The sequence below is a fragment of the Schistosoma haematobium genome, chromosome ZW, assembly GCF_000699445.3.
Source record: "Schistosoma haematobium chromosome ZW, whole genome shotgun sequence".
Lineage (NCBI taxonomy): Eukaryota > Metazoa > Platyhelminthes > Trematoda > Strigeidida > Schistosomatidae > Schistosoma > Schistosoma haematobium.
In genome coordinates this window covers 40,541,643-40,569,233 of record NC_067195.1, presented here as the reverse complement: position 1 = coordinate 40,569,233, position 27,591 = coordinate 40,541,643, and the positions used below count along the sequence as shown (strand labels likewise).

General features: G+C 37.8%; 1 protein-coding gene across 1 annotated transcript in view; it reads right to left on the bottom strand.

The window, feature by feature from the left end:
• Positions 1-12,599, bottom strand: part of MS3_00003553 (uncharacterized protein) — a 56,347-nt gene extending 43,748 nt beyond the window's left edge. Inside the window, exons 1-2 of the mRNA XM_051211378.1 lie at positions 9,645-12,599; positions 2,870-2,950 (exon numbers count right to left, since the gene is read on the bottom strand). Of these exons, the coding sequence (XP_051071433.1) occupies positions 2,870-2,950; positions 9,645-9,939 (376 nt within the window). The 5' untranslated portion in view covers positions 9,940-12,599. The remainder of the gene's footprint in view (positions 1-2,869; positions 2,951-9,644) is intronic.
• Between the last annotated feature and the right edge of the window lie 14,992 nt (positions 12,600-27,591).

Genomic DNA, 27,591 nt, shown 5'->3' with positions numbered 1-27,591 from the left:
ATGCTGCGGTCACATCATATTACTAGTGTCATTTAATTGAATACTTGGAAGCATAAGTATTTTTAAGCATCATTTTCACTTACTTAGAAACACAGTTACACGACAACATTTTTTAAACACAAATTGTGTTCAGAATTCAAAAATTAGGCTGGTCAAAATGTGTCACTATACAAACTGTCAGTATTTGATCTGTCAGATAAATAATACTTTTAAGTAAATGATTTTATGTTCTCAGTTTAAATAGATCTTTTAATTAAAAGTAAATGTTAAGTAAATTAAGTGTTAAAACTCAGATGCTGCATCCTTGGATAAATTATATTTCAGAAAGCAAATTCAAAATACTTGTGTTAATTCAGCATTCAAATTCGTATTTACTAGCCTCAAAGACGTTAAGAGGGTGAAAACAGAATCAATAGTTATCTACCTTAGTAACATTAGTAAACACCACAGTTTCTTTCTCTTCATTTTTCAAAAACAATAATAAATTCAGTATAGAATGAATTTCTTCTTTCTTAATTAGTTATTTCTTTGCAAGACAAACTTATCTTTGACAATATCCCTGCACATAACTCAACATTAAGAAATCTTTCAAGTATTTTTATCCTAACTGAAGTCTTAAACAATTTCTTGTTTATTGATGGATACCTTATTTTCATATCAGTTATTAACTGTTTAAATTATTTAAACTTATCAAATCGAGTTCAATCTTATGCCAAAGAATCATTGTTTACTGTAAAATTGTCTTGTTAATGCTGTGTTTAGATGCATCAATAACAGCGAAAAATCTCCGTTTGATTAAAAATTTTCAGATTTAAACACAACATTCAGGAATGAAATCGTTATTATTTGAAAATCAGACGAATATTTTATGACGTATGTTCTGATCATGAAAAGCAAATAATACACCAATGCAAACATTCGATATGTGTAGGCATTAACGTTCATTTTAAAATTAGTTGTCAACGTAAGTCTGAAGGCTAATGAATAGGTTTTCATTTCAATACCTTAAAATGAATTTACTAGTTTTTGTCTCGCTATAAGCACTGATGAAACGTTTCAAGTGACAAGAGAAATGTGTTATATACTCACTAGATTTAGTTAATCTTCCAAACCATATTCACTATTTATGGTGAAAACGTTTTTGAAATGAATAATCATCATCGAATTCGTCTTCTGAATTAACTAGTGAAGGGTGATGAACCAATATGAATACTAAACTACAATAGGATGTTTGTTTGAAAATTGAAAAAAAATGATAATCTGTGCATAAGGGAGACATGAACAGCGAAGCATGTAAAAGCGAGGATTTTCCTGATTTAATTTACAACAAACTAAGTTTAGTATAAGTGGGCAAATGTAATGTTTAGGTTTATATTATAAGGTGATGGCTACAATTCTTCGGGTTTACTTCACTTTTAAATGCATAGATTTGATATTCCTAATTTACTCTCTTTGATGACTCAAGTTTCTTGAAACTTTAATCTTAGTTGGGTAGATTGACAAATTATAAAATAATTATTTAAAAAATTAACCGAAAAAATGAATGAGAATCTTAAGTTACTAGTGAAAAGTTTAGGTGATTTATAATTCACAGGCAAGTGAATCATAATTACACAACAATCATAAATGTTTAGCATTTTTACGATAAATCATAGGGGTTTTATGCAACTGAATAGCCTGTAATAATTTATTTTGATCCGGAACATATTTAACCTTATAAATTGCATTTGTATATATGGATGTTATTCATTCAAGGATCTTACAGTTTCGACAACAGTTAGTAATCATAGGCAATTAAAAATTCACTAACACTTGTCTATAGGATAGATGTAGGGGGATTAAAAGGTATAACTAACAAGTGGAATATCTTTAAACCACAGCTTACTAGAAATTATTCAATTAACTACTGCGCACTCTCAGCAAGTCTATTTCTTTCACAACAACAGTAAGATAATGTAATGCCTCTAGTTTATTTCCTGTGCAGTCGAAAATTGTTCCCGAAAATCCTAATTAATGAAATAAACGCTGCTGAATTTCTGTTTCAATGAATTTTTCATAAATGTGTAACTCATAATTTTATTTTCTGGCTTCACTAGAATTTAAACAGTGTCAACATCGAAATTTCAAGTCATTAACAAACTGTTGCTACTGCTATCATTTGTGGTTGGCGGAAATCATTATTATGTGTATATTCATTTTGTATAAGGAACTGTTACGTCAAGAAATCATTTTGAAATAACGCAAATATTATTAAAGTAAACTACATGTTTACCAACTACTTTCATAAACCATTTAAAACCCGCTTTATAGAGTATGCATTCGGTCATGGTTGTGTGTCATTAATTTTTGCGATCGTGAATATTTAGGTTTCTTCATATTCATTTTCCAAACTAACCCACATTTTCCCAGGAAATCCCAAATAATTTTTTTCCATCAAACTGTGAAATACAGTGTTCTTTTGAGGTTTTTTACATAATTAAATCCTTAATTATTTTATTCTTTGATTGGAAATACCAGATTAGCCTAAACATTTGGTGGTATTGAGATAAAAGACAGGTAGAAAAGTAATACTGGAAGCCTTTTCATCATCATAGTAACAAAACACATGATTAATACATACATCTCGACTGACTATAATTAAACTCAGAAAATCATTGTCTTTTTATAATAGCACGACAAAAACAGCAAAACTAGCAATTGTCACAGGTTCCTTTAACACCATTCAGTGAGATTTAAAAATTCAGTCAAAGTTTATATTCCTTCCGTTATATTTTAGAAATGTCACTAACTTTCTAGTTCTAACGACAATTGGATAGAAAAGATTGGTATTTTAGTTAAGTAAATAATTCTGACACGATATTCAACTTACATAATGTTCTCTGCTGAATAAATCTAAGCTTGCTCGCAGTACGATAAGCTGCAAAGCGGATGGAATCAAACTGCTTGGTACCTAAAAGTCAAAATGAAAACAGTACATTGGGAAAGGATTAGTCAAGCATTTAGTAAACAAATATTTTTGATAAACAGACAGACAACTTAAATTCACCGGATAAATTAACTCTTAGATGAAATCTAATCGATTAATACAAGTACTTGTTTAGTTTTTGTAAATTACATTCTATCTAGAAACCGTATACGTCAGCGTATTTTAAACCTATATTATATTAAAGACAGCTTATGACAAAAGCGTGTTGACAACAATTTATGCATCCGAGCTTTTGACCTGACTGTAATGAAGTAATAAAGCATAGGCAACTTCATCCTGAGTTAGTATAGAGTTAGTAATCAATGTGTGAACGTTATTCCCTCAATCCTTGACCAAACAACAAAACTTTTTTACACACATTTCCTTTAAAACAACGTTAACAACAGGGATAAAATGACCAAGTAGGAAACTTTTAATTTCAGTAGATATGAATAAAACTGTTGAAGAATCTGGCACTAAATAATACGTATCGACATAAGAAATGCAAAAGATGACGTTTCTATACACTTTTTTATACTTTCGTAAAGCTGTCTTGTTTTCATGAGCATAAAAATTTCAAACAGCATGGAAAGAGGTGGGTTAATTTATAACTGGATTAAAAAATGAGTCACTAATGATAAACTGAAACAAGATTTGAAAAAAAAAAGGTAAATGAGGCATAGATTCCAGCAGTAGGATAGAATTTGCATTGATCAACGAAACAAATTCAATTTTTCTGAAATATTACTAGTGTTTATAATGAACCCAATTAAGGAGACTAAAAAAAGCTGGAAGCCTAATAAAAGTCCGTATTTCCTCTACACTTTTATTTTTCTCTTCTTTGTTTCAAGAAGGACCTAATAGTTCTCATAAAGTATTTGAATTAAGTTTATTGAGTGTATTATTAACTCACATTTGTTAACAGACACATTTTTTGGAACACAAAAAATTAGTCGAAATGATTATGTAAGCAGCTACTTAATTTGTGGTCTTTGTATGTTGAGAAGCACCAACTTTGTTCAACTCAAAAGAACGTAGTGTTGTTCATTCTATTCATACTGCTAAACATTAAGATCTATCTTTCTGGGATACAGATGTTCAGTGAGAAGCAAATTAACAACCAGAAGTATGCCAAGCATTCTTAGTAGTAAAACTTCTGGGATATCAGTCGGTTGTGAGATATTTCAAAGCGACTATCACAAAACTTTAAGATAAGACAGGATATATTTTATCATGAATTGATGACGACAGCTAAGTGCAATGTTTCAAAACATTCCGAAATTTATATCCTTTCCCACTCTGAATATAAGTTAGCTGTAAGTTAAAAACTTTTCAACTAAAATGCATTACTTTTAACCCTTCCTCGTGTATCCAGAACATTATATTATATCTCGAAAAGATTTTTCACCGCGTTTTATTTTATTTAGCCCTCCTTCTTACTATGTAACAAACATTAATCAGAATTTATTCCAAATATTTGGGATATCATATGGTCTGTATTGTTGAATATTGGCTACTGGGTTTATGGTTTACTGATAAATGGATCTTTGTAAATGTCTACAAAATCTGCTTACATTGAAACTCACGACTTAAAGCTTTATTAATCTATGTGGATTACATTTAGGTTCACTAACACAAATGAGATTAAATTAAAAACAAAGTCATGCATGAGAATTTGATAGTTTCTGTATATTACACCGTATCACTTATTAAGCAGTTTACTTGTCCAGCTGATTCAGTGTCTATATAAATGGATTGGACGTTATGTTATCACTGGTGACCGTAGGAAGACGTCATATATTCTGGGCTACTTTTATTCAGTGGCGTGCATTAGTAAAATATATCACATCAACTTAAAATTGTAAGTAAACTAAAGATTTGATTCGCCAGAGATTTGTTGGAATGCCAGCTGTGCCAAACACCTATTGAATACTGTAAACTTCAAATGTAACAAGATGTCCCACAAAATGACTACGTTTTATATGATAGAATACTATTTTAAAGTTTGGCTAAAACTGACTGATCCTCTTTTACGGTGCTAAGTGACCTTTCATATTTAATATACAAAGTCTAAAATCAATTGCTTTGAGCAGCTGGCGAATTTGCACCAAAAAAGTTTTTAATGATAAATGGTGCGTTTCGCAAGTAACTTCATCGGGAAAATTTAGTTGGGAAGATAAATTTTATTACAAACTGGTATTAAAGTGAACGAGATCCGAAGTAGGGAAAATCGAAATATTATCTAACTCAAAATTACAGAGTTATTTGGTACAATTTGAAAACCATACATTAAATACTTTACTTGGAAATCTCCTATCAATTGTCCTAAACTCCATCATTCTTTCATTGCTATTACAAATACTCTCTGTTTACATTCCCACTCCCTTCAATTTGATCTTTTCAACTTTCTGCTACCAAGCATTCCACTTCTGATTGGTGTTACATATTACTTATGTCTGTCGACATAAGTAGCACACACTACATTACTAAGAACCACTAAATATCAGAAAGCGTAAGATAGTCGTTTTTACTATTTCTACACTACTAACAAGAGGACACCTACGAACCAATGGGGGCTCGAACACACTACCTTTAGGTTCTGTGATGAGTACATTTTCAAAACCGAACGCTTGATGTCGTCCTTTATACATATGATGGAAACAACAACAAACTCTTAACCATCCAGGAATACTACAACTTATAAGAGTAAGATTGACTGTTTTGCTGTTTTATCTGTGTAGTCTAAATTCAAATCAACACACCATATAGTGGTTCTCATAGTGAAACAGACATGACCTTCGGGAAGGATAATATAGAAATACCAAAATCTATTGATTATATCTTATTCAGTTGTAACAAGCACTTATAGTGATACATTCAAACACATAGAGAGGGAATACTGTCTACTATATGAAGTATTTATATACAACATATTCCCTGTGCCACGTGCAAAATCACGCTCAATAGCATATGTAATTAAATACGTTAGATGGATAACATCACAAATCAATCTGGATAGTTGAAAGATACATCAGATAAGTGGAAACTAAAAGTTACACAAAGTTTACGAAACTTTTCTAAAATAGTGGCTAGATTCTGTGTAAAGTTTTGTCTACTGATTAAGCAAAATATTTGAATCAGACTTAGTGTCGACTGGAATTTAGTACTTCATTTCAATTGATTCTCCGCATACAATATATTGGATACTGTTTATTGTAATACTATCGCATTAAAAACTGAAATTTGTCATTGAACAGTGAGGACATTTATTTCAAACCTATTAGTCATGATCTTTAATGGATAGTGTTCGCATATGTAATAACCATTTGGTCGTAATCAGGATCTATATATCAAGGACACATACTACTGAGTAGGTCATGTACAGAAAGACTTGCATTCAATACATTTACTGGTAGTCTGAACTTTAGTGAAAATAACTCTCAGACTGCTGAATTTTACTCATTACTTACTGAACGACGTTTCACAAAGGAAGTCAGTGCAAATCATTTGGAAATATCAAATGTAAAAGGACATACTACTTTACTTGGAAATAATAAGTTGGCTAGCAAGATCAGAGAAGCAAGCCCCAAGTTTGAAAGGACACTTGGAGGAGGCAGTTCTAATAATTGGGAATTAATTTCTTCACACTGATGTTGAACTTGACTTTGGATAAAAAACCTCTCAAGTGGTAATTAGGTGAATTTCCCCTCGTTGATTGATGATGCTGGCTTGTTTATGAGATAACAAAAACGATATGTAATTTTGGCTTAAATTAACAGTAGTCTTATGTCATTTGTCGTTTGTTATTTTACAGTAAATATTTCATCTTAACAACACGTAACTTCATGAGCACTAATCTGACTATAATCGTCCACGATTTCACATTGAAACCCAACAAATGTTAACGTTTGTGGATGTAGTCTATTGTCTAATAGTGTTAGCCGCCAACAGAATGTGTTTTGAAAACTTTATTGTAAATAATGATGACATCTTAGCTAAGTTGGAAATTTTTTTAGATTAATTATTATTTCTTCTTTAGGAGTTTTAACCAAATTGTGACTGTACTCAGTTTACTGACAACTTGAGAATGAGACAGTTTAATGTGGATCACCAAATGAGAACTGAAAACTTATGTTAGTTGATATACCAGATAATCTAGTAGAGCTTAAAATACATTTATGAGACAGCTTGGATTATTCTAGCCTAATTTTAACGTTTATGATTCTGTGCGAAACCCATTCCTTCCAGTCTCGATAGAAAATATACTGTTGTACTCTGACCATGAAGAACAAAACGCCTTGCACACACAGGGAGTTGGGTCGACGTTTTCAAACAAGCATGAAAAGCACTTATAAGATGAGAATCATCAAAGCATTCCTCAAAACAAAGGAGGAGGGGATTACAATGAATGTCGGCGAACGCTACTCTCCCATCAATGACAGCAGTGAAGATGATAAGGATCAGTTTTATGAGAGGCTGCAGTCAATCTTAGAGAACTGCCAATGCAAAGACCTGGCAATTCTGATGATGGTGAACCTGAACATCAATGTCGGTATGGATAACACTGTGTCTGAAGATATCATGGAGCGACATGAACTGGGAGAAAGAGGAGGAGAATGGTGAGGGACTGGCAAAGCTATGTGCTATCAACGACATTGTTGTAAGTGGCACTATTTCAACTAAATGACATATATACAAGTTAGATGAGTTTCACTGGACCACAATACGTAGAAGCAAACTGGTCACATTTGTATCACTGAAGAATTCAGAAGGTCTATGGAAAACTCTAGAACAAAGAGTGGAGCTGACATAACTTCAGGTCGCCACCTGGTTGTAGCCAGGGTGAAACTGAAGCTTAAGATGCACTGGACAACTGGAAAAATAGCATTACAAATGTTTAATATAGTCTTTCTTCGAGATACTAACAAACTCAACGAAATCAAGATTGTTTTCAGTAACACCTTACCATCCTTCAAGATCTACTCAAAGAAGACGAGATTATCATGGAGAACAATCGGAAAGGGATCAAAAAACTTCAACGTGTCAGGAGGTAGTAAGCCTCAAGAAGCAATGGATCTCCATCGAGACCCTATCAAAACAGGATTCAAGAAGATAAAAACAAGAAATCGGCAATCAGTAGCAGTCGGACAATAGGAGAGAAGACCGAGACACAGACCGAACACACAAGCGAAGACGAAAGTGAAGATGAGCATTAGAACCGAAAAGCGAGAATACATGGAAGACCTAGCAGTGACAGAGAAAAATCAGCAAGAGGAGAAAATAGGAGACAACTGTGAGATACAACGAAGAAACTAGTAGGGAAATATAGTTTATCACTATACATCAACTTTCTTGACTATGATAAATCATTTGACAATGTGGACAGGTTAACCTCATGGAATTTTCCTCGACACTAGGGTGCACCAGTAAACATCATCAACATCAAACGGAATTCATACGACGAGCTAAAGTGCAAAGTCGTCCACGGAGAACAGCTCACAGATGCATTTCAAGTGAAGATCGGTGTCACACAAGGCTGCTTACTCGCCCTTTCGCTTCATTGTGGTGGTTGACTGGATTATGACGACCACCGCATCTCAGGGGGAGTACTGGATATAACGGACGTCTTGGATGTGGCTATAGTTTGAACTTCTCAGATGACTTAATTCTTATATCTCATACACACTAACAAATGCAGGTGAAAACAGCCAGTGTAGTAGGAGTGTCTACACCAGTGGTCCTCAACATGCACGACGGGAAAAGGAAGGTCTTAAAATACAATGCAGAGAGGACCAACATTCCTATAACTGGAAAATATATGGGACTCAGACCCAGCGCCAAACAACGCCAGTCAGAATGTTCAATACAAACGTCAAGACAGTCCAATTGTACGGAGTCGAAACTTGGAGAACTATTAAAGCCATCATCAAAGTGGTACAGGTATTCATAAAACATTGTTTACGCAAGATATCCCAAATCTGTTGGCCGAATATCATCAGCAACAGTCTACTTCTGGGTAAAATAAAAAACTTTCAGACGAAGAGGAAATAAGGAAAAGGCTCTGAAGTTGGAAAGGACATGGGAAAAAACCGAAAGGGAGATCCAAGAACGGAGGTGGTTGTAGAATCGTGGTAAGCAGTCTATGCTACTCCAAGAGAGGTAGCAAGTGTAAGTAAGAATCAACTTTGGCACTGAACGTACTTGACATATATCAGCATACATCACCAAATTATGAACCTCATGAATGATCTACAGGTGCTACTTTATCAAAAACCATGTGTATTTAATGCATTTGATTACGTTTATGTTGAAATATCAAACCGTTGGGATTCAATCCCCTTCTCTTCATCATATTTCTTTTTCAAATTTCTCAATGTACATTAAGTACTCTCAAATGGTTTCCCATTACTTTTCTTGTTCAAAATTGTTTAGTCTTTTCAGCAGTTGCTTAAATATGATTCTTTATGGCAAAATGGCAAATAACTAGAGGTCTTTGAAATCGGTTTTGTTTAGTAAGATTACAGCACTTCTAAAGTTTATTCCAAAATTCCAGATAATATTTGTGACAACACTTACTATTCATGTTTCTCCATAAAAGGCCGTTAAGCTCGAAGTTTCTTGTTTATAATATTCATGTGTTAAGCAGTTATTACAATAAACCAAATATATAGTGACTTACGCATCTCCGCTAATAGTCGTCTAAATCCCAAGGAGGCTGGATTTGGTGAAATAAGGCTGGGGTTTTGCAAGCCTGATCTGACTGGTCCGGCTTGTATAACGTTTAAGGGGCTTTGGAAAACAGGATTAGAACCTCTTTGTTGTTGGTGCTGTAGCATAACTTGCTGCGAATGACCTGAGTTTGTTAAATGTGAAGGAACAACTTGAGAAGTATTTTGATCCATAAGCACTGGCGGTCCGCATAGATTAGGCCTAATCCACGTTGTTGATTGGCTGTCAATCTGTTGTGCTCTCATTGAGAAGGGATGAAGGCTAAAACATCTACTCCTAAATATTATACTGTTTTACGAAACTGTTCTTTATGATAAAGAAAAGAAAAAAAGTTTAAACCTTTTAAGACAGGAACAGCATATATCTAGGTACTTACCAGTATAACACTGCAAAAGGAGTATAATAAGTTCAAAATAAATCTTAATTTTAGTAATCGTCTGCTATTTGTCAGTATCATGTTACCAACAAACAAAAGAAACACTGCACGGTAAAGAATCTTTCAATATATTATTGTGCTTTTTCATTACCTTTTATATCAAACTGTCAAAATTCTATCATTACAAACCTTTAGTATACAATTAGCTCATTTTATGATAAACATGGAGAAATATAAAAGGCACATTAAAGGTTGGTCGCTTTGAATTACTCGTTTTTGATATATCTGATGTCAATAGAAGTGTCTTAGATATGTGCTTAAGTAGAAACATTTCACATGAATTGACGTTATTCGTACTTTGATTATTGAGTGATAAAACGTTTCAGTATCTTTCTCCACTACTTGTAAGAGAAAGAGATCTATCTATAAATAACCACTTTTCACGTTTAGTAACCAGATTTTAAATTATTTGGTTATTTGTGGACATATAGATTAGACTGCTTTCCCGGTGAATAAAAAGAGGGAATGTGTGTTTACCTATGTAATCTGTAGGTTTATAAATGCAATTATCAAGAAAGACAGTATTTCTGAGTTGATTCGAAAAAATTTTTATTTCCGCTAAAACAGTCGTATTAAGAGTGTGAAACTACAAAAACAGTTTATTCAGGGTTATGAAAATTAAGTAACAACAACAATAAACGTAGGAACTTTGATTACTCTTCTTAGATGATGCGACTGAATTAATACTTAGGGTCTAAGATACCTAAGATATATTTTACGGCATGAAATTCCCTAAACTGATGATATATAAAGAGCATCATAGACTCAGTATTTTTAGAACAACATATATAAGCGAACAATATTGTTTTCGATTAGATCCTCATCAGGCTTTACTCTAATATACAGTAATATTTATATGCATTTACGAACATTTAAGACTAAATAATCCAAGAAGCGTAGTAAAAATAAACTGACAGGTACATTACCGATCGGTCAGTCATAAACAATTTAGGACCTTGTACAAATAAGTTCTTGCTCAAAAAGTTAAGTTTTATATTAAGATAGAAACGGGTGAATCGTAATATCATAAATTAGATTAACAGGTTAAAAATTCCAATGTATTTTAAAACAAATAAAGGATTATGGAACGAAATATATCGGGCTGTATCAGGATAAAGATATTGAGAAAAGTATAAGTAAACACAGGCAAACCGTTGCGACTGTCCAAAAACCAGTCCACAAAAAGTCTTGGTTTAAAAATAAAAAAACAATTGCTTATATACGTCCGGAGACATTTATTTACATAGCCAGTGTTACGATTAAAAAAATATACTTCTACGCTAGCTGACAGCAACTCAGTCAATCAGGGGTCTAAAATAAATATATGCGTAAGGTATTCAAAATCGGAGGCTGATTCAAATAACATTGACTTATAACCAATACCATGAACTCAAAAGTAACTAATATTTCAAGTGTTTACAATATATTAAGCTTAAAAAATTACTTGATTACACTTTCAGATGCCCCACCAAACTAAATCGACTGAATGATGTATAAATGCTTATACTTACTTTTTTGACTAATTAAGATTTACGAGCAACTTCAAAAAATGTATTGGATCAATAGCATTAATTAAACGGTAGAGAGAAGTTGGTCATCTAGACTGTAAAGTGTAGTACACATGAAGAAGTCTTGAGTATTATCATTTTTGCAGTTTCTACAGTATGATCAGAACAAATGACTTTGCTGCAAAATACAGTGTCAATTCCGAGCTATTAGTGAGATAAATTAGTATTTTTGGCTAGCCTTTTGACATACGGTTATCAAAGTACCACGAACGTTGGTTCAATAGTTTTGTCATTTACCAACACCACTTTATACTGGGATATTTCCAATGTGAATATTATTCACTCATGTGATCAGATCGTCACTAAGCCTGCAAAACACTACCATTTACAAAAGACGGATAACCTAAGATATGACGAAGTCATAATGTACACTAAACTAAGTAATCATCGACTCAATATAAATTCCTTCTCTTTTATCGACATCAAAACGATTTGGGAAGTACAACAAGTGTTGAACCGAAAAGTAAAAGTAACTCACAATTATTTGGAGTGCAGTTTTTCTGTCGTACAACAAAATACTCAGACATCCTTTTTGTTTTTAGTAATCTTGTTATTGCTACAAATGTTTTACTAGAATAAACCTCAAAGTATAGCAGGCAAAACATACTAGTTATGTCAAAACTTATCATTACACGACGCGTCATAAACAAATAAAATGCTGTATCTTAGTCAGAATGACATAACAGTACGGCACAGGCTTATGAAATTCAATGATCTGAAATACTGAGCTGAGCTTGGAAATGTTTAGTGGGTAGCAACATCAAAAACTTAGACTACAGTCATATAAGGAAGTTCTTCAGACACTGGATTTTTAAATAGTCGGAACCATGAAGAAATAATGTGAACTAGATGTTTTTGTGAACTATAAACAAAGAAAACAAGGCAACTCCCTGTTGATATGATGTAGATAACATGGAATTATACATAAATAAAAGTTAATATTATGAAATCGCAGTTTTAAAGTCAAACTACTGCAAAATGGGAGAAGCACAAAACGTTTACATAGCTGAAAAAACTAAATGATCATGACTTGCGACAGAAAACAGTCTCACCAAATATGAAAAGGCGACTGTTACATCAAGTACATACGATGAACAAAAAGTGGTGCAAACAAACAAAAAACGTAATGCACATTTCATAATGTAGTTTCACTTGCTTTTCATCATCAAGCACTATGATGCTATTTCAGTTATGTTTATGCCCACTTTAAAAGCAAATTTTTTATGAGGAGGAATACTCTTTACGCATGAAATAGGAATTATTGTAGCGGTAAATTGATCCCCAGAATAAATAGTTCTGAAAGTCTTCGACATTGACGCTGACACCAATAGTTTTATTAGACACACCTAGCTGAAGGTGCTCAGCCATTCATCCACACCAGATCACGAGAAGGTAAGCCTAGCAACGCATCCCATGTAATTGTCAAACAGCTTGTAGCGGTAAATAAGTCCCCAAAATAAATAGCTCTGTAAGTTTTCGACGTTGGATGCTGACCAGATTAGTTTTAGTAGACTCACCTAGCTGAAGGCGCTCGGTCATGCATCCGCACCAGATGACGTGTGGTAACGCTGTACTCAACATCTACCGCAATCGCTAGCCAGATTAGATCAGAGGATCCCGATATATTGGCAATCGCCAAATACACTCTTCCGACCTCCTCGACTCTGTCTTTTGATTTTTCTTGGTGGGAACGAATTATATTAGAAGGTGTTGCTGGTAAAAGCGTTGTCAAACACTGAATGCCTGTGCCATCTTCAAGCTTAGACTAGACGCTTCAGGATACATTGATAACCTTCCAAAAATATCTTTGAACTGCTTCGTTTCTGACTTCTGATTTCAATGGGTCGGCTTGCTTCAGTCATAACGGTGTTACGAGTAAAACACTTGTAAAACTCCGAATACATGTGGCATCTTTACTACTCAGTAACTAAAGAAAATTTCAAATCGATGGCTCAGTGAATACTCAAGAATCACTTTGTTTAGTTACCACTGAATAACGTCACGAAGAAACAACCAAAACTTTAAAGTAATGTGGGATTTGAAAGAATAAATGTGCAAGTGGAATTTCTCAGTTGTGTCTGGAGAAAATGCCTCATAATCACAGGCAGACATATAACTTTGCCCAGTGTGGTTAATACATTTAGCATACATTCAGCTGATAAACTTCGTCTTCTCACTGCATTATCGAAAAATACATTTAACAGAAAAATAAATGTTTTATGGACTGTTTCGGTCTGTCTTCATGATGCAATAAAATTTGACTTCTTGCCTGCGTCCTTAGTTCCAGACCACTTAGGGAAACTAGCAAATCGTTAGACCACTTGAAATTAAAGAAAATATTTCTAGTTTTACGATATTCTGTGTTCCCAGTGTGTCGAACCATGGTTGATACATGTTAAGGTGAATCATTACAACGTAGGCGGAAAATTGTGGTTCTGAAATGTGTCTTTCAGCAATTCCTCTCAGAAACACAAATTAAAGTTAGAAGCAATGTATATTTCAGTGTAGGTGAGGTTACAAAAGTCTCAGAATTATCCGTTGGGTATTTACGAGTGCATGAACCCTTCATGTGGGTTTGTGTCGTTATTTTATGGCCAACATTCAGTTATTGATCCACACCATTTCAGCCTTCTATTTTCAACCCTAATTGTAGTAGGGAGTTGCTTGCAGCTACGGTTCTCTCCTTACTTTGTGGAACTATGAAGAGTCCCGAATTATTTCACCTACGAGTTGAAGCTCAGTATGCTTACTGTTAGCGGAATTTGTTCAGATAACTCACTACTTCAAGACGTGTACTGGGGAGTTGCATAACAAACATAGATATGCATATCACCGACGTAGATGATGTGTCGAATGACTAGGAGCTTACTTGAGTTAGACGAGAATGGTGTGACCAACCTGCAAACGTCGTACTCACATCTCACGGTTAGTACCTAAAGTGGATCACCCTTTCCTTGTATCCAGGCACTAATTCTGCTTCAATGAACCTGCAACACAAACAACGTTTTTACAGAAATATTTTAATATGGTTATATACAAGGTACAGAGTACTATCACTGATGCATGGGCGAGTCTATGGCGTGCAATAAATCGATGGGCCTTAGTTGTCCTCGACCTTGATAAGAATCAGCGAACCGGTTATACCAATAAATCAAATAAAACATTTCGACTGTAGAGCACGGATTGTGAGAAGTAATGAAAAGAGTTAGAAAACCGCACAGTTTTCCCAGAGACTTTCGGTCTTGTTAGTTTGTTAGGGTTTGATAAAGTGTTCTAGCTAACTCCGGATGAAGAAACTGACCAATGTTTATTAAAGCAATGAGACAAAATGACAAGAAAGTTGAGGATTTACATATGAAATATAGAAACAAGCCAAGAAGTGCAATCTACTCACTACTTAGTCGCGGCGGGAGTGTTGTTTACGAAATAAAGAGAACGAAAAACGAATGTCAAGGGCTTTAACCGGGTTGATGGGTACGGAGATCCACTTGGGAGAGATGGCAAACGCTGATTCCAAACCAGTGGTGCACATGGGCTTCACGATCCTGAGGGAACAAATGGCGCATGGACCTATTGTTGGTCACCGACCACCATGGGACTGTATCTCCTAACGTTTCTCCACTACCTAGTGGATTAGACCTTCAGGTCAAATGTCCGAATGCGGCCCCCTAATAAGACCATCTGTTTCGGTTTGGGCACCCAGGTAGTATCACAGCCCTCACACAAATCAATGGTAACTACACCTGGGAAGTTTCCTCTTGCTTCAAAGCTCATGCAAATCTTATAAACAATCATATGATAACATTTGTTTTTATTTCTTCTATACCACGTCACTTATGTATTTTATTTTTCACTTTACACAGCAGCTCGCCTATGATGAAAACCCTATCCTATTTAAACGATCTCGAGTCACTGATAGTTCGAAAGTTGAATGCTACCACCGACTACAATCTTACCATTCCCCCTCGACATTGCTATGGATCACGTTCTAGAAACAGCTCTGATGGATGTAGGCAATGATGGTGTGGATCTAATGTCTATAGGAAGAATTTTAGATTATATTATCTTGCTGTGTGATGATACCCAAGCAATGCAATCCGCACTTGATCAGTTGACAATCACTATCCGTACGTATATCGTGTGCTCTGTATCTTCTAAGCGCAAAGTACCCTCATAAGACTTACAGCACGCTAAACCTGCACTCTCCCTTGGTAGTGGGCGGATAGAAGTAGTCGAGAAGTTCGTGTATCTAGGTAGCTGTATAAGGGCTGGTGGTGGCGTGAGTGATGAGATAAATGCACGTATAGTGAAAGCCAGAGCGGCTTATGTCAATCTGGGCCATCTTTGGCGCCTTCGTGATGTTAGTCTGGCTGTAAAAGGTCGGACCTACAACGCGTCGGTGAGAGCAGTTCTGCTCGATGCCTATGAAGCCTAGCGTCTCCGAGTTGAAGATGTTAGACAACTCTGTGTCCGATCATCGTTGTCTCCGAAGGATTGCTGACATCCAGTGGCAACACCATGTTAGTAATGCAGAGGTTCGGCATCGTGCATCCGGGCACAGAGATGATAATTCGATTGATGTCATCATCTTGAAACATCGACTTCCATGGCTTGAACACGTCTTACGAATGTTGTCCTGGCGAATTCCACAACGTGCATTACTTGCCGACACTTGAACCGCTTGGAAAACCGGAAAGGTGGTCAGTGTATGACACAACGTCCTGGTGTGAAAGATAACTGTACAGGACTGGCTGTGAGACTTGATTTATGAATTAATCCTTAATGACCTTGAGAAATATTAGTCAATCAGAATACAGTTAAATATATTTAACAAAGCCAAATAGTTAGAGTGGATGCTCTTCTTACACAGGTTTTAAAAATTTTCAAGGTTAGAAAGAGGCTCAGATGTTCTGCAATAGTAGTGCATACGATGTAAGAACTCATCCATATTACTCCATAGTTGTAGACCTCTGGAGCCATGATGAGGTCGCTAAAACTCCTTCAGGCTCGACCACATAGCTTCAATATTATTTGTGTGCACGTGGGTTGTTAGGTCTACAAAATACCGCTTGTGGACAGCCACACGATGCATATAATCAAATCTATGTAGGCATCGGTCACAAAACTCAACGATTTTCCCGAATCTCCCAAGCGACTCGTGTAGGCTTGTCCTTTTAACTGGGCATATATCTCTACAATACTCATATCAGTGAACAGCCGAAGCTTCGGTAACGTCTGCAAATGTTGTAGCCAGTGATATTGATGCTTTTATTATCCAGTTCTCAACAATCATCATAATTTGCCTTAGTCTCATTCTAGGTCGAGCAAAAATAGTTCATCTACTAGCAGACTTTCTCTTCCAACAAATATTATATCGAAAAACAGCATCATGACGGTAGTCTGCACAAGGTCCATACGTCATTCATTCATCACGATCACAAATAAAGGAAATTCCTAGTAGTCGTTTTTGTTGTACCCGCCTAATTATAATGTATTCTCTAAAATCTGATGTGAACCGACAGTGCGTGAACATCAGGCACTGAAATCGGTGCAGAAATTTTGAAGTCTTTCTAATGTTTTGAATTGGCTCGTGAATAAACTTGTAGCGTGGCGTCGAGTTGAGATTAACTGTGAACACCGCTACCAAGAAACACGTGCCAGATAAATCAGAAGGCGAGGATCGAACGTAACCAGATTTATTTCGTTGGCGATCTCGTGGTATTGAACGAATACCGAGATCGTGCCAAGGAATGGTACAAGCGAAAGCAGAAGAAAGGAGTACGTGCGAACAGTACCAAAAACCGCGGAACAATGATGGAAGGTAATGGAAGCACAAAATGGCTATAATTAGCACAGTTAAACAAAAGCACATTAAAACACACACCGGTACAGTTGGTTATAATAATAATTGTTTTTATTAAACCAGTCGTGTTCTCGTGATAAACGTGAGTCACTACAGGAGCCCCCCGCTAGAAAGGGTTTACACTTTCGATAAATAGCGGTTTGAATCGTGGGACTGATCGGCTGACGAGCGATTGTAGGACGGAAGAATTGGCGAACAGGAAAGCGATCGTTGATCGTCGAGTTGCCAACGAAGGTTGTTTTCGGAGAACAGTACCAGGAGCGATGTGTTGTATTTATTGCTCGAATTGGCATGCTACACCAGAGTGGTTTGTATCCAGAATCTGAAGAGGGCGTTCGTAGAGGTGCGCACCAGAAACGCTGCAGACGTAGGACGAAACCACGTTGAGCCAAAAGACCAGAAGCGACCATAACGACCAAGTTCGAGACCAAGCGTGTGCCAAGCATTCGAAACCAATATATCGACTGAGTGCGTTGACAAGAGCATGGGTGATCAGGCCAGCTTTCGCCAAAGTTGACTGAAGTCGACGGAACCAAGCGGAGATGGTCGAAGGCGTGGGCTCAGGAAACAAAAAGAAAATCAAAAAAAAGAAGAGTGTAGCATACGTGTAGTATAGGAATAATCCTACACCGTATCGGTTGTTGACTGTGCGACTATTCACGGAAGCGTACGGGTGACCGTACTCGGCGACCGGAACGTGAGACAGCAGTCTCGTTCGCGTCGTGTGAGCCTGCAATCTCATCCGAAGTCAAGGGCGGCGTGGTCTGCTGATCTGGACGTGAGACTGTCGTCTCGTCCGTAGACGGTGCAGATGACGCGTGCTGTTGACTGGGACGTGAGAATGAGGTCTCAGATGTATCTAGCGTGGGACCTGAAGGAGATTTAAGGATCCCGCTAGGTTTGCTAGGTCTAGCATTGAATCTCAGGTTGTCAGATAGGGCACTGTCATCGACGTGTGCTGGTTTGAGACGATCAATGCTGACGATCTCGACGCGGCCATGTCGATCAACCTTGAAGGTCTTTTCGTGACGAGCGATCACGCGAAAAGGGCCTTCATAAGGTTGTTGCAAAGGTTTGCGTACCGAATCTACTCGTACAAAAACATGTGAACAGGTAGATAACTCTCGAGGGAGAGCGACCTGTCGATGTTGTATTCGAGTTGACACCGGAGGCAGCGTTCGCATAAATGCAGACAGTCGTTGGACGTAGTCTGATTTAGCGAAATTAGGTCTGCTCCGTGGTGTGAAGAATTCCCCAGGCAGACGCAATGTCGTGCCGTATACAAGTTCAGCGGCGGAACATTGGATATCTGCCTTTAAACTCGTTCTGATACCTAAAAGAACGAGCGGTAAGGTTTCGTACCAGTCGTCGTTTTCGTGTGCTCGAAGAGCACTTTTAAGTTGTCGGTGAAACCTTTCAACTAAACCGTTTGAAGCTGGATGGTAGGCGGTAGTGCGTATTCGTTCCGTACCAAGCAGCCGAGTAAGTGAGGAGAATAGTGCGGACTCAAATTGTTGTCCTCGATCAGTCGTGACGGTCGAGGGACAACCATATAGAGCTATCCATCGTTCTACGAAGCGGTGAGCAACTGTCTCCGCCGTGATAGACGTGATGGGTATAGCTTCGGGCCATCTGGTGAAGCGGTCAATGCACGTGAGTATGTGATCATACCCGTGCGATGGTGGCAGTGGTCCTACGATGTCTAAGTGAACATGATCGAAGCGAGCATCAGGCGTAGCGAATGTACCGAGGGGGGCGGCTACGTGCCTGTGCACTTTTGATCGTTGACATTGTAAGCATTGCTTAGCCCACATACGAACATCTTTATTCATGGCCGGCCAGACGTATCGTGCAGCGATGAGGCGTAATGTAGCTGCGATACCTGGGTGAGATAATCCATGCAGGGCATCGAATACGAGACGGCGATAAGCAGAGGGTACGATGGGTCGAGGAAGACCGGTAGAAGTATCACATAGAATGGTGCCAGAAGTCGTGGCTAGAGGTACTTCCTGATACTGAAGGGACGTAGAGTGTGGTGCTTCTGTACAGCTGGGATCGTTTGCTTGGGCAGCGGCCATAGCAGGAAGATCGAGCACCGGCAGGGTAACTGCATTCATTTGGATTCGTGATAGAGCATCGGCAACACAGTTCGACTTGCCTTGGATGTGACGAAGGTCTGTCGTGAACTGGGAGATATAGTCCAAATGTCTGCACTCTCGTGGTGAGTAGCGGTCAGACTTGGTATGCAAAGCATACGTTAAGGGCTTATGGTCGGTGAATAAAATGAATCGACGTCCTTCTACTGCGTGCCGAAAATGTTTGATGGCGCAGTAGGCTGCTAGCAGCTCGCGACCAAAAGCGCTATATCTCGTCTCCGTGGCAGTAAGGCGTCGTGAGAAAAACTCGAGAGGTTGCCAACTACCGGAGATGTTTTGTTGCATGACTGCTCCTGTAGCAACATCGGATGCATCAACCGCTATACTAAGCGTGGCTGATGGATCGGGATGGGCGAGAAGAGTGGCTTGCGCAAGAGCCGTTTTGATTTCAGTGAATGCAGTACGTGCAGAATCGTTCATTTCCAATCTGCGTGGGTTGCCGCGTAGTAAGTCGGTTAGTGGTCGTAACCGTTCTGCCGCGTGTGGGATGAAACGACGGTAGAAGTTAACCAAACCGAGAAAAGCCTTCAGTTCCTTGAGTGAGGACGGCACGTTGTACTCCTTTATTGCTTGCACTTTGTCCTCACAAGGTAGAATACCCTCTTGCTTGATAACATGACCCAGAAATATTATTTCTCGTTTACCTAACTCGCATTTGTCTGGGTTAACTACTATTCCGTTATCCGAAAGGCGTTGGAATAATAGCGTAAGATGTTGATAATGTTCATCTACGTTTGATGATGCGATTAGCAGGTCATCAATATAGACGTGAACAAAATCGAGGTCTCGTACAATGCTATCGATAAACCTTTGAAAAGTTTGAGCAGCATTCCGTAATCCAAATGGCATTCGTAGGAACTCAAACAAACCGAAAGGAGTCGTGATAGCGGTCTTTTCGATATCTTCAAGAGCGACTGGGATCTGATGATATGCTCGTACCAGATCGATCTTAGAAAAGATAGTCGTGCCCTTGAGCGATGCCGTGATGTCGTGTATGTGGGGGATGGGGTAGCTATCAAAGCGCGTAACTACGTTTAGAGCTCGGTAGTCGCCGCATGGTCTCCAACTAACCCCATCTTTTTTGCGCACCATGTGTAGAGGAGAGGCCCATGGACTGTGAGTAGGACGAATAATACCAGTAGCTAGTAAATTGTCAAACTCACGCTTAGCAAAAGCTAATTTGTCCGGTGCCAGTCGGCGAGGTCGTGCCGTGACTGGCGGTCCGCGGGTGACTATGTGGTGTACCACACGATTGGTCACCGATGGAAGCTCCTCGAGTGGTTTAGTGAGTACGGGGAATTTCTCGAATAAAGCGTGGAATTTATCGTCACGCGAGTAAAAAGTGCCGAGGATTCGGTACGCGTTCATGTGGGCTTTACAGCCCATGAATTTGCTGTTCGACGAAGTATCGATTAGCTGCAGCCTACGTGAATCGACAAGCAATTCATAGTGCTGTAGAAAATCGATACCTAGTATGGCTGTGGGAACATCAGCAATGATGAACGTCCACAGATACCGTCGTCGGTTGCCCAGGTTGACCGTGAGTTGTCGTGTACCGAAGGTAGGAATGACTGAGCCATTCGCAGCGCGTAGTCTAAGCACTGTGGCTTGTGACTTGCTGCTACCTCGTGGTACGACAGAAACTTGGGCCTCAGTGTCTACTAGGAACCTAGCGTTTGTGCGATAATCGTGCACATAGAATAGGCGACCAACCTGGGGAGAAGGGCCGGCGAGTACGGCCGCTTTTACTCGCCGGCGCTGGCGTTTCCCGCCTTGTATGAGCATGGTGCTCGACAACGGCGGGCGCCAGACCCGAAGGACCTATGGAACCAGCACCATCTGTCACTCGCTTCCGTAGCCGCCTTTCGGCGTGGCCTGGAAGATGCCCTTTTTGGGCGAGTGGTGACGGGTTTGCGAGAACTTGAGCGAGCTCGGGGGACGTAGGGTTGGGGTACGTTACAACGGTCTCGAAAACTAAGACGTGTGTGAATACACCCGGCCCTGTCACCATGAGCTGAGGAATGACCGGCGTCAATGTCTACTTTAGGACGTGCCGTCGAAGCAACTACATAGGTGTCTCTATTACTAGTCCTCGCCAAAATTTTGTCTGCTATGAGGGCTACCTGGTTAAGCGGTGAGTCCTCGAGCAGTGCCGTCACAGTAGGTTGGATATGGGCTGGTAGTGACTCGAGCCATAATTCCTTAACTATCTCCGAGTCAGATGCTGTTGGTCCTGCAAGAGATTGCAGGCGCGTGAGGTGATGGCTTGGTTTAGCATCACCCAGGGGGTGACGTGCTAACAGGGTCCTCAATCGTTCCTCCCTCGATGGGAGGAAATGTCGGAGAATTGCCTCCTTGAGGCGGTCATAAACATTAGGCACGTTAGAATTGAGGACGACCTCACGAACAGCTACTAAATGGTCCCCGGGTAACGATTCGAGAGCGTAGGCGTATTTTTGCCTTTGGCTCGTGATACGACGAGTCTCGAACTGAGACTCTATTGCAGCAAACCAGACCTCAGGGTCGTGGGGGATAAATGATACAGGTCGAAAATGAATGGCCTGTACGTCTGAGTCTATAACATTAATAGTATTCTTCTCGCTATCCGTCATGTCGTGTATATTATATATTAAAAATTAATATGAAAATATACGACAGACGTGGATAGATAAATAATAGACTCACCAAATTGACTTCTTTGGAAGATTTGACCCGAGGTTGCGGCGTGTTCCAAACTTTAGGATCACCAATTGTAGCGTGGCGTCGAGTTGAGATTAACTGTGAACACCGCTACCAAGAAACACGTGCCAGATAAATCAGAAGGCGAGGATCGAACGTAACCAGATTTATTTCGTTGGCGATCTCGTGGTATTGAACGAATACCGAGATCGTGCCAAGGAATGGTACAAGCGAAAGCAGAAGAAAGGAGTACGTGCAAACAGTACCAAAAACCGCGGAACAATGATGGAAGGTAATGGAAGCACAAAATGGCTATAATTAGCACAGTTAAACAAAAGCACATTAAAACACACACCGGTACAGTTGGTTATAATAATAATTGTTTTTATTAAACCAGTCGTGTTCTCGTGATAAACGTGAGTCACTACAAACTCTAGTGTCGCCCACTCTGGTTATATTTTTGTTAACTCAACTGTTTCTCCCCTTATTATTATTCCACTTTTATACACTAATTTCTGTTCGTCGTAGTTCTTCTTTTATTAAACACACTTTACATTCTCTATCTTTTTACAACCTCACTGTTATTATGTGGCAGATATGTATTTGCTGCCCCCCTGTACCAATGTTTATGTGTTAAAAGAAATAAAAGTTTCTTCTAAGCAGTGTTGTTCTTTGAACTTACTCCCCTAGTGCATACTATGTACTTATTACTGATGTATCATCTCTGGGTGTTGATGCCGTGTTGGAGTAGGAAGGTAGACCAGTAATCTGTGTTTCACGCAAATTTATTGTTGCTGAACATGGTTATTCGCAAACTTAACAAGAAGCATTATATGGGCTTCGGGCTGTTAAAAGACTTCAGGAAGATTTATTTGGAAATAAATCCACCATTGTTGTATACCATGAAGCTTTAAAGTTCATTTATCATCCTGAAAAATCTTTAGCCCGTTCCTCAGCTGCTATAGTTCTACGATGGAGTATTGCCTTCGCTGTCTATGACTATATATTTCAGCGCAGAAGTGCCAAACAAATTCAACATGCTGACTACATTTCTCGGCAATCATTACGTGATAAACCTGTTATTACTGCAGACTTTGTTAGTGATACACCTACCGGTGAGTAGTCCATATTTTAATCTAGAAACTCGTCGATACTTTGGACATACCAATCTGAGAAGTAGATTTCTTGTGTATTTGTCAAAACGGGATGAGTCATCCACTACTCCTGATGGTATTTTGCAATTAAATGATCGTGTTGTTATTCCTCTTGCATTACGTAAATATGTCCTTGAACATCTTCATAGTGGACATTTAGGTGATGAGAAAATGAAATCCTTGGTAAGGCTCACATGTTGGTGGCTGGAGGTAAATGCAGATATATTCCGTACAGCAAACAATTGTGGTAGATTTCGTAAGTCGAGAAATCATCCTTCGAAGTGGACTCCGTGACCAGTATCGTCTGAGGCCCCGCAGAGAATCTGGTGCGGACTATTATGGCCCATTTCTTGGTAAATAATATGCATTTGTTTTCATTGATTCCTCCTCTAAGTGGCCTGAAGCTTTTCATTCAACTTCACTAAATTCTTGCATCACACTCCAAGCGTTAAGAAAAGGTTTTAGTTGGAAGGGGGTTCCAGTGGTACTAGTAACTTATAATAGCTCTCAGTTTGCTGCTGATGTATTCAGTACCTGGTTGAATGGTGTAGGGTGCAGACATCCGTTCACTGCTCAAAGGCAACCTTGTTCTAATATTCAGGCAGAAAATTTCATCAGGACATTAAAACTATTACTAGTCCCGTTGCTACTTCAACATGTGATGAACTGGAGAGAGGAGAAGACACATTTCTACTGTAATGTAGAAATATTAGATATTCTGCAACGGAAGAGACTCCATCAAAGCTACTGAAAGGAAGGATTCTTCGTTCTAATATAGGGTGTCTAGAGTCTGAAGAAGTTACATATTATCGTAAAAATGATCTCCAACTGGCCATGGGGATTGTGGCGAAGAATGTTGAAAAATCTATGGTTCGAATTCTATATAATAATGATTTTAGTACGCACTACCGAAATGCTGGTCAAATACAATTCCAAGAACCAGATGAGTCTGTTCTAATTTCGGTTGTTAATTCTAACGTTAATAAATACATTCTAGATTATACAAAGTCCAATACGCATTTCGACAGGCGCACAATGAGCCCAAGAAGAAGTACAATCTACTACAGAAATTTGGATTCCCATTTAAGATGTGGCAGTTGTGGCATTTGTACAAACTAATGATTCTCTTGTACTGGATTGCCCGCTGATTACGAATTCCAAATATAATGCATTCATTTGTACTCGTTTGGTCCTACTTGCCGTAAACTTCACTACATTAATTCGAATACTTCTAATTATCATAACCAGACAAGATATACTCTAAAATACCGTATTTAAATCTTCATAAGTACATTTACAAACCATTTATGAAATAATAAACTCTCGATTATGCTTACGGTGCATAGATAATTTTATCTTACCTCAACGTTGCTACTTTTGTCTTCTATAGATTTAAAGACCGTGCAGCTACTCTATGTGCTCTTAGAACATAATAAAAGCCTAATCAAATTAACCATCAAATCATGAAGTGGCATGACAGGTTGATACAAGCGGAATACTCATGTGACTTTTGGATGAGTCATTGTTATATTATCAATTATGTTGCATGTACGCAGATACGGTTTATTGTAGCCTTTCATCTGTGTTCTTTTTCAAATATTTGTCTTTCTATTTAATGTGACAAGAAAACAAATGTTCTACGTTGTATCGCGTACGACGTAGTCGAACCGTAATGCAGGAGAACTGTCATCTTGGTCTATTTTGAGTATATATCCATGTGCTGAGATTATCTATCTACTATCAACAGCCTTCTGCTTACCAATAGTATTGTGGTGTGAGATACTTATATATATATAACGATAGTCAATAATAGAATGTATTTCAGTGGAAGATCGAGAAGGAAAGAATGGGGACGGAAAGCAATTTGTATGAAAATGTAGGAGTAATTAAATCTGAGACGATGGACTGATATTTGCAAATGAAACAGTCAAGTTTGAGACAATGGATTGACATTTTTCAAATGAAGTATTCGCTGTATTGTTCTCAGATTTTAGTATGGCGTTCTGTAATTTTATGCTCAAGTACATTCGATTACCCCCACTCCTGGTCTTGTTCACTACAGTATGACGATGGTGAGAAAAGTCAAAATCAAAGCTGAACAACTGTTTATACAGAACGGAGTTCACTCACCCGACTAACAGAATATAAAATAGCACAGCAGGCAAAGAAACTCAAGTTCAAGTTTGTGAGTTATACATTTGATATTATACGGTGGAATTCTGATCAAGTTAAAAAAGGTACATTATAGAACAACAGTTTATGTATCATGAAATAACTTGTAAGCAGGAGAATACAAAGCTATAATAAATTAAGTATTTAAAGTAGCCCATTGTGTCATCAAATAGAAATAAAGATAAAGCAGCAACGGAAATTATTTTTCGACGAGATTATTTACTTAAGCTACACATTCGTGTCTTAGGTGTTTGGTAAACATATAAGTCCATAGAAAGATAGGAAAGAATGTATCATAAAGTGATTCAGAATTTAAACTAACAAAAGGGGTTGCGTAATGATCAGGGGCTTAGAGAAGAATAGGAGGATGAGAGTAATTTACGAGTATGAAGGGAAACGAAAAACGAAAAGGTCGTAATAACAATCGGACAATAATCACGACCAATTGTTAAATGTTAACGTGGGAAGTAATTTCTTGCAGGAGCAATTCTAAACTAATCCCTAGACTATCAAACACTGTGCTAGCTAAGCCAAGTCAAGACAAGCTATTTGACTTGATAAACTTTGTCTGTTTCTTAGACATGAATCAACACCGTTGATATACAAATACAATTAATGGTCTACTAAACAATAAAAAAGGAGGATATAATGATAACTAGAGGGTAGGAAAAATGAGTTAACAAAACCTAACATGAAAGTTGGTGATTGGTGAATAAACAAGGTATAGCCCTACAAGGTCGAAGAGAGTCAATAAGGCGGTGGGCACTTAGTGACATTATTGGTGGGCTGGTTGATAGGTCACGCCCTACAGGTAATAATAAATGATGATGGTTTAAATTACAAACAACTGTAAAAACGAATGTACATCTTGAGTACATGATTTCGTCTAAAAGAAAATTTTCTTAGCTAAATTCTATTTATTGGTTATATAATAAGATTACGAGCAATAATTTCAGATAGGATAGTCAGAAAATTCACCTTCGGCCCGTATTTATCCCATTATAGCACTGTGTTTGTTTGTTTATATAAAACTTCGTCTGTTTGACCTATATATAGACTGAGTCAGCAGTTAACAAGGTCAATTGATTCATTTAATCAAATCAAATCCATACAACTTAGCTCACTGATTGTCTGGTCACTAAATACGCTTATATGAAATATGGTATTCTCATTGCTTTCTATATTTAGTTTTTTAATATCACCATTATCTAGATAGGATTACCTGAATTGTTATGTACAATATTAAGTAAGAAAAGTTTATCTTGTTCCACCTGCCTTAAATTGTACTAATCCGAGAATTTTTAGTTAGCACATTAATTTGAATACGTCCAATTATCATACAATTTGAGTGTTAAAACCACCAATGAAGACCCTTTTTATTTATTTTTGTGAGTAAATGTATTAACTTTTTATAGGGTTAGAGTCTTTTTGTCCAACTACATAGATTTTATTTAGATGTGATTAAAGCGTAGGTTGAGAAATCATGTTTTTCTTGAGAAACAGAAACTATACAAGTAATTATGAATTTATGTCCATTGTTACTAGCAATCAAGATATCTGAGGAATTTATACTTTTGTGCTATGTAGTTCGAAGGGAGGAAGTTTGACAGAAATCATACGTATCTACTTAACCTGACGACGTTTTTGATAAAGTCGACCGTTATACAGAAATGAGCCAACGAGAAGTAAATTATTTTTACTGAAAATGACCAGAATTTATTTATACTTTTTTAGAGGCACTTTTTAGAATAAATATGACGTCAGTTTGACAATCTATCAACTTATATGACTGTTATTTGTTTGCATTTCTGACTTATTCTAAAAAAAGTGGTAATTCTATCAAAGCGTCCGACTGCATGATTCAGATAC